Source organism: Entamoeba invadens (genome assembly GCF_000330505.1).
Source record: "Entamoeba invadens IP1 unplaced genomic scaffold scaff_1105074726103, whole genome shotgun sequence".
Taxonomy (NCBI): domain Eukaryota; phylum Evosea; order Mastigamoebida; family Endamoebidae; genus Entamoeba; species Entamoeba invadens.
Window position 1 is genome coordinate 557,875 of NW_004443767.1, and position 8,050 is coordinate 565,924.

General features: G+C 36.6%; 6 protein-coding genes across 6 annotated transcripts; 3 read left to right on the forward strand and 3 right to left on the reverse strand.

The window, feature by feature from the left end:
- Positions 1 to 464, reverse strand: EIN_252290 (hypothetical protein; the record flags this gene model as incomplete). Its single annotated transcript, XM_004261738.1, has 1 exon — positions 1 to 464. A coding segment is annotated over one exon (464 nt), but the record flags the coding sequence as incomplete, so codon positions are not given.
- A 663-nt stretch (positions 465 to 1,127) lies between these two features.
- Positions 1,128 to 2,165, reverse strand: EIN_252300 (serine/threonine protein kinase Nek3, putative; the record flags this gene model as incomplete). Its single annotated transcript, XM_004261739.1, has 2 exons — positions 1,128 to 1,238; positions 1,344 to 2,165. 2 exons carry the CDS (start codon positions 2,163 to 2,165, stop codon positions 1,128 to 1,130), a joined length of 933 nt encoding a protein of 310 aa, XP_004261787.1.
- Positions 2,166 to 2,777: 612 nt separating this feature from the next.
- On the forward strand, positions 2,778 to 3,647 carry EIN_252310 (hypothetical protein; the record flags this gene model as incomplete). The annotated part of the gene is made up of 1 exon (XM_004261740.1): positions 2,778 to 3,647. The coding sequence occupies one exon, from the start codon at positions 2,778 to 2,780 to the stop codon at positions 3,645 to 3,647; it is 870 nt and encodes a 289-aa protein (XP_004261788.1).
- A 66-nt stretch (positions 3,648 to 3,713) lies between these two features.
- EIN_252320 (hypothetical protein) lies at positions 3,714 to 4,310 on the reverse strand (the record flags this gene model as incomplete). Its single annotated transcript, XM_004261741.1, has 1 exon — positions 3,714 to 4,310. One exon carries the CDS (start codon positions 4,308 to 4,310, stop codon positions 3,714 to 3,716), a length of 597 nt encoding a protein of 198 aa, XP_004261789.1.
- A 212-nt stretch (positions 4,311 to 4,522) lies between these two features.
- On the forward strand, positions 4,523 to 5,544 carry EIN_252330 (hypothetical protein; the record flags this gene model as incomplete). The annotated part of the gene is made up of 2 exons (XM_004261742.1): positions 4,523 to 5,165; positions 5,237 to 5,544. 2 exons carry the CDS (start codon positions 4,523 to 4,525, stop codon positions 5,542 to 5,544), a joined length of 951 nt encoding a protein of 316 aa, XP_004261790.1.
- Positions 5,545 to 5,895: 351 nt separating this feature from the next.
- Positions 5,896 to 7,608, forward strand: EIN_252340 (hypothetical protein; the record flags this gene model as incomplete). The annotated part of the gene is made up of 1 exon (XM_004261743.1): positions 5,896 to 7,608. The coding sequence occupies one exon, from the start codon at positions 5,896 to 5,898 to the stop codon at positions 7,606 to 7,608; it is 1,713 nt and encodes a 570-aa protein (XP_004261791.1).
- Positions 7,609 to 8,050: the final 442 nt, after the last annotated feature.

Sequence of the window (8,050 nt, forward strand, 5' to 3'; positions counted from 1 at the left end):
TCTTCTATAACGCTTTTAACAAAATCGGGATACTTCTTATCTGACTGCACACCAAAACTTATTATTGAAATCGTTTGCACGGCGTCTTCAAAACACTCTTCATAGTCAACGGCTTGATCACATAACTTTTTAAACAACTTTCGTCGTGCAGGGTCCAAGCACCACACCACTGTTCGAAAGTCTTTCGCTCTCAAGATGTTCTCTTGATCGCCAAAAGAGTCAAAAATCCCTTTCTTCTGTCTCTCCAGTAGTTGTCGAATCCCCAAAAAGTCTATCGGATTCGTTGTTTCACAAAGTCCACTCCAAAAAAAGTCCAAGCCATCAACACCACTCTCAGAACAGTGTCTTTTCCCTTTCTGTTGTCTGTGAATTACAGAAGAAAGGTGTTTGGACTCTCCTGTCAAGTAATTACTCCTTGGGGTGTCGCACTGAATTCTTGGAGATATGTGTGGTGACAAACTCATCAAAACACAATGTTTTTACAGTCCGCTCTTTTATCAAAATCAAACTCAGTTAAATTTATCCGTTGCTTTTAAAACATTTTCTATATTGATAATTTATTATACTATACTCTTTTTTTAGATGGAGTAGATATTCCTTTACTATATTTATTTCTTAAATTAATTTTGTGCATTGTTTCTACTAACATTCCGTGTGTTTTTTGACTACCAAATCTTCTCATTAATTCAACCCAATTTTCAGGCTCAACTATTGGGTCATTATCCTATTTTATAAGCACATCTTCCCATCTTGGTTTACTAATTTCCTTTTCCATGCAAAATGTGTTGTTTTTTCGTGTTTAGGTCTTGAAAATCCATTTTTGCTTCACTTTTTTAAAAATGCATCCAAGACAGATTCTACTTCTTTTTTTGTTCCAACCCTTTTGCTCAAATTCTATTCATAATCGGCATTTTCATCGCTTCACATGCAATATGAATAATTAACCCGTTAAATTATAGAATTTCTCATTCAAAAGCCCAACTTTGCACCAATTTCAAAACAACAACTTCACACTTTTGATATCAAAAATAACCACTACATAACAAAAGCCATTTCCTATCTATTAAGAAAAAAAACCATAAAAAATAGAAAAAACAATTCTAAAGGTGATCCTCTTATTTGACAGACTAGTTCTGGACAGTTGAGGAGTCCGTCAGTGTTTTCCCCGTATTCCCCGACGCTCCAGCATCCTCCGGACTTGACTCTTCGACCACGAAATTGGTCTCATTAAACACCATCTATGTATTAGTAACTTATTAATTAAATTATAATAATATAATATATTATTAATATTATATATGCTTAATATAAATATTATACATTTTATGTATAAAATAACAAACTGTTGTCATTCCTTGCATATCGAACATGTCAGTAATAATGTTTTTAATAGTCGGAATGTTTGTGATTTCTTCTGCAGTCATTCTTTCGTTAGGCGACTTCCTGAGTAAATTGTCGACAAGGAACAAAATAGGTTGTGAATACTTTTGCCCGATCTGTGGTGGTGAGTGCTTCAATATCTTCTGAACCACTTCCCCAACATTTGACCCAGAAAATGCTCTTGTCAAAGTACAGAGTTCATACAGAATACAACCAAGAGACCACATATCACTTTTGTAACCATAAGGAAGGCCTTTACAGATTTCAGGGGAAAGGTAATAAGGAGTTCCTATTACCGTGTGGGCACTTTCGTCATCACCAGCTAGCATTCTTCCAATCCCAAAGTCTCCTATTTTGACAGTCCCATCAGCCATTAAGAAGATGTTTTGAGTCTTCAAGTCACGGTGGAGAATATGGACGGAGTGGAGATAAGCAAGACCAAAGTTGATCTGTAAGAAGATGTTCCAGACTAAGTCTTCCGGAAGTTGTTCACCCATCCTTTTCTTGATAAATCGAGACAAGTCCCCTCCTCTTGCATATTCCATAATAATGACCAAATTCTTTCGATTGACAAACGAGTCGATGAAGTGAATTAAATTGGAGTGGCACACCCGTTTCATGATCTTCACTTCGTTTGTCGCTTTATCTCTATTGTCGTCGTCAATCGGTATCTTCTTGACTACAACTACATGTCCTTCTAAGTCTCTTCCAAGAAATACTTGCCCAAAGCCACCTTGCCCAAGCTTCTTATAGATCTTGTACGAAGATGCCCTTGTCCCAATCATCCTGCTATGACACTACTGAGTTCTAAAAATCAAAAGACTTTTATTCCATCTATTCTATTTTTATAGCATCTATTCTATTTCCGCTACAGATAGTTATGTTGTTTCTTTTGTTATTATCGATAATCTATATTTTATATGGTTTTATACTATATAGTATAGTTTTGTCATTTGTCCATAAAGTTGAAAACCCTAAGAATAGTTAACTACATTTTAAATTAAAAACTTCAACAACTTTTGATTGAAGTAAACTGGTTTTATGTAATTTTTATATCAGAAATTAACCTTGTTCAATTGTATAACGATATGACAACTTTTTGAATAGAAAAAAATAAGCATTTGTGGCTTAAGAGCAGAATTGTACATTTGAAAGGTGAAGATCAGGGTTCAAGTCAGGCTATCTTTTTATTAAATAAAAATGATTGGAGTGTTAATTAAATTTGAAATAATTCAAATGATTTCCCATAAATACATTTTAACTATAAATTAAAATAAATATTATCATTAATGTTAATTTGTAAAAAAGATTTTAAAGTATGGAAATCAAACCTCAAATATCATGTTCAATATTTGAGATGAAGATTATTATTATTATTTGGTAACTTAAAAAATTAGATGCGTATATCAGAGCAAAACGTCCTTGAATTTTTTGATGTGTCAGGTTCGTCGTCGGAGTACACCGCCGTCTACTTTTTAAAGTCTGCGCAAACCATGGACGAGGCTATTTCAAATTACTTTGACCGTGGCTGCCCAACAATACAAGAGCCTGGAAACTATCAAACGATTTTCAAGTCATCAAAACCCAAACCAGCACCAGCACAAGTATACAAAGGCAATGAGAAACAACTCCGAAATGTCTTTACAAAAGTTGCTCTGGATGGCGTGGTGAGTTCAAGTTGCGAGAACGTCGAGACGTTTTGTCAAGAGTTGAACATTTCTCCAGACGGGTATGAAACTTATGTGTTAGGGTATTTGGGTAAATGTGCCCTTTACCAACACTTCGAAGAAGTACATGTCGCAAACCTTGAGCCACAATTAGTCGGCTACAAAGACGTGAAAGACTTCATTCAGAAGAAGTTCGCTTCATTTGAAGGAGACTCATACTACAAATTCCTCGCACACGTCTATAAATGGGTTTTGATATTACTCGCAGAAGTGAATAAAACAGTAGCACCAGGACAACCACAAACAACAATGACTGACGTTGTTGGAGATATTTATAAGGACGTCCTTAAACCGGAATACCAGACCCCACTATTCGACCAATTCATCGACTACGAACTTCACAGACATAAACAAACACTCAAGGAAAAAAAAATCATGAAGGACGCTTTCTCATTCCTCCCAACGTTTTTGGAGACGTTCAAGACCCTCAAAAACATCCTCGCAATAAAGGACGTCGACGAAAGAGAGGACTTACTCGCACTCCCAACGATCTACACGGACTTCATCATCGATATGAAAGAGAAGGAAAAGAAGAAATAACCGAGTCAATACATTTTTCGTTCCAGAACGTTTTCCTCTTGTTGTGTAATAATTGTTTAGTAATAATCAAATCAATTCCAAATAGTCGCTGTTTACGAACTCGGCTACACTCGAGTATGGAAACAAATAAATTGCGTTTTTCTCAAGGTAAAAGCCTTCTTCATCATCGGGGCTGATTTTGAAATTTGAGATGGGCGATAATATCTTGACAAAGACATACGACGAGTTTCTCTTGATTTCCAAATTCACAGGCTTTTTTTCTTGTATTGTCAAGCCAGACGCAGTCATATAATCATTTCGGATTGTGGAATAAGCCAAAAACACAGTGTTTTCTTCGGGAGTCAGTTTTGCCGTGTCGTTCGATCCCATCCGAGCCATTTGAAGCACTTTCGAAAGGCGGACTTTCAGATAAAGTGTTATGTAATAGTTGATCCGAGTTATTTCTTGTTTAACCAAGTTTACCTGCATTAATAGTGTGCCGTTGATGACATTTTGGTCCATCAGGCCTTCCACGACCTGCTCTTGGTTGAGTATTACCTGTTTGTACTTCGACACGATGTGCTTGTCATACAACTGTATAACAGGCGAGTTTATTTCGTTTTGTATAGTCCGTAAGAATCGTGGAAAGTCAGCGACCTCGTCAGACTGTGTTTGTGTTGTCATCGATTAAGCTTATCAGTTCTGTTGTTCTGCCATTTCTCTCAAATCTCTTATTATAAATAGGAAATTCTATCAAAACAAAATATAGTTTACTATTGTAATATAGTTTATCAAAAAAACGAAAAAAAAGATTTTAAAAATGGAAAGAGCAGAAATTTGAGCGAAAAAAAAGCGCAAAAAACAAAAAACGAACTGAAATACACAGAAACCCTTTGATGATTTCTTTGTCGTGTGTATGCTCAAATGTGACAGTCACATTGAAGCAGAAACAAATTGTCACTCCACAGATCAAATGGCTGAATCCAATGACGGGAATGGGAAAGCTTGCATTTAAATACAACTCAATGACACACTCGACCCAAATCAGCAAGTGGTCATTGGTAAGGTGCAACTGTTGTGGGACTGACTGTGCACTGATCAGCGATGGCGAGGTCATCGTCAACCCGATCATGAAGGAGTCTGAAACCCTGAGAAAAAATCTGACGTTTTCGAACTCGTTTAATCTCTATGTCGACCTCCAAGCAACGAAGTCCAAACCACAAACAGCTCAGAGCTCGTATGTGGGGTCACTATCACTGTCGGCTGTTAGAGACCCAACCGAGAAGGAATTACTTGGAATAAAACAAAAAAGAGTCGAACAACTCTTCCAAGAAAAAGAACGAAAAATTAGGGAATTTGTGATGGAACAAGAAGAGTTGTACGAGAGCGAACGACGAAACGTCAACCTCGAGTTTGACGCCATCAAATCGAGGTTAGAGTCTGTTTCGACGGAGCCACCCAAAATCACAATGACGCCCAATACGTTACCAAAGAGTAAGAGTGGGGGCGACATTTTTGACATGGACGAGGACTTTGACAGTTTGTTTATATTTTTAAAACAACCAGCCCCAACGACTATTCCATTGTTTTTAAAGCGCACTAAAATGCAGTCGACGAGGACACAAAAGAAACCAACCCAACAAATTCGGCAATCCAGGAACATACCTCACCACAATTTGCGCGGGCATGCCCCGTCGACTCAAAACGAGCAACACAACATATGTCGCCAATACAGTCACCGTACGAGAGTCCCACAGGTGTTTTCACATCCAACGCCCAACACATCAAACAAAGCCAGCACGTCAAAATTAAAGACGATTTCCCATCAACATTTAAGGAGTACACAATCAGTTCGTTGACGAGGACAGAGACACTGCCCGTTTCAAGCTCGTTTATCGGGGCGAAATACCAATTCTGACACAACCCAGAAGCACCCCTGAATTCATTGTGTAAAAATCCATTTTTTTATTATTTTTTGTTACTAGAAAGAACTATACTACACAGTGTGTTCTATTTTTATTATAAGTTTGTATTATTGTTCAAAAATATTAATGTTTTACAATACCCGTTTGTTTGAAAATATCAAGCAATTTATAATATAATTTATTATTATATATAGTACTTTACATAACATTTTAATAAAATAATATTTCGATAAAACAAAATTTCAATTAGTAAGATAATTACAACAAATACTATTCGAACTGATCACAAAAGACGGAATGTTCTTGAAAGGAACTTAAAAAAGGTTCTTGAACTGTAATATTTTATGCCAAAGCAAAAACAGGGGAAAATCGACAAACAGAAAGAAGAGGAGAATGAAATGAAAAAGATGAAAGTTGCTGGTATTACTAGCAAATTTTTCTACACATTCAAGATGCCGAGTTTTGTAGGGATGATAATGACGATTGCACTGATCAGCACTGCACTTGTACTTCCTCTTATTGGGAAAGGTCCGAAGAAGACAATTAGTTCGATCAAAAAGATGTTAGGCGACTCATTACCACTCTTTGACTTGGACGAACTCAACTTGGAGGATGTGTACTATTATTTAACACTGTCGGATCGAGTCAATTTTACAGCGAAATTGCCGGATTTGGAACTGCAAGATTTGAACATCAAAGAACAACCAATAAGTAATTTGTACTACTTGACAATGCTTGCGGAGAAATATGAATTGGATCTGGATGACTTTGTGAACGAGACAACGAAATTCTACAAGGACTACGCCTTTATTGATGACTTGGAAATGGACGAGGAAAATTTAGAGGGAACTGTTATTAAAAAGGCAAAACCTCAAAGTGTCGAGGCGTGTTACTACGCCGTGCAGATCATGAAGAAGACTGGAGAATTTAAAAAGTTTGTAGGTACGGAGGAATACGCCAAAATGATTAAATTTGTATTGAAAATGCAAGCGACGTCTGGGCTGTTGTACAACAACAAGAACACGGAGACTGATATGAAAATATTGAAGTACGCCATCGAGCTACTTTCTGAAGCAAAGAGATACGACTTGTTTCAAAAAGATGTGTCGAGTGCACTTGACAGAATTAAGGTTGTTTATGACGTTACTCTCAATTTGGATGGGAGTTATGATTTCTATTTAGAAGACAACCCCTCATGTTTTGGTACTGCTTATGGAGTGTTAGGAAGAAAGTTACTTGGCTTGTCTATAGAAGACACTACAAGGCAATACTTGACTTCATGTGTAACAGAGAAAGGTGCATTGATATATAGAGATGAGAAAGAGACTGATGTAGAGACTGGACTAGCTATTGACTTAGCTTTAAGTGGTCTAACAGAGATTCAAGGGAGTACCAAAGAAGGGGTATCGACGGTGTCTTGTGTGTTTATTGGAGTCGCTGTCATCTCATTTTTATCCAATTCGGTTGATACAAACACATTAAAAGAAGTTATAATAACATATTCGATCTTCATTCTTGGTAATGTTGTATCGTATGTGTTCAGGGAAAAGACTTTACAACTGTTCTTGGTAGTCCCCACACTCATATCTCTTGTGAAATCTATACAAAGAGTTGAGTCGTGGAAGAAGCACGCTATGTTTTGGTTGATCACTTTGACTCCAGCCAGTGTCATTGGGTGCGTAACATACCTTATTGATGCATTCTTCCCAGCACTCATCGTCTCAATGAGTGCCGAATATCTCGTCTTCTTTGTTTTGGCCGTCGTGATGTATTTCAGTCAAATTGTATGTTACCAACTCTTCGGAGAAAAACACAAAAACATGTGGTACATCGACGCGTCACAAATCGCGTTCCATTTCGCGTTCATTGTCGCTGCGCTTATGCTCGGAGCTTCCGATAATATCGACTTCGTCTTCTCCACAATGCAACTAACAGGGTCAACTTCATATTTCTTGGTTGGTGTGCCTTGTATTGGTTATGCACTCGCCTTAGCTGCTAACATTTTCTCGGTACCAGCTGTCTCTATTGCAACACAGATCTTGGCAAAATCAGAGTAATTTTAGTATGGGTTTAGTATAGTTTATTTTAATCGAGTGTTTGTTTATTAGTAATGAATTATTTTTTTTATTTATTAATAATATAATAGTTCTAAAATTAATATTTATAATAAAAAATTATTAATTGCTCAAATAATTAGATTAATAGTTTTTTTATTCTTGTTATTTATTTTACAAAATGTATGGTTAAAGAATAAAAACAAGCACTTTAAAACCCGATAAATAATTATCGGGTCAACAACTATAATTTTCGACCAAATATTAATTTATTATTTGGTTAATTATATTTATGGGATGCTCCTCCGTCGCATCCCTCCATTTTTTTTTCATAAAGTCAGTCTGGTAACGGGACTTACATTGACCACCACCACCTTTACCAAAAATAATATTTGCCGCGAGTGTTTTTTGAAGGAAGTCCACTTTTCAGCCACTGTTTGTGTGG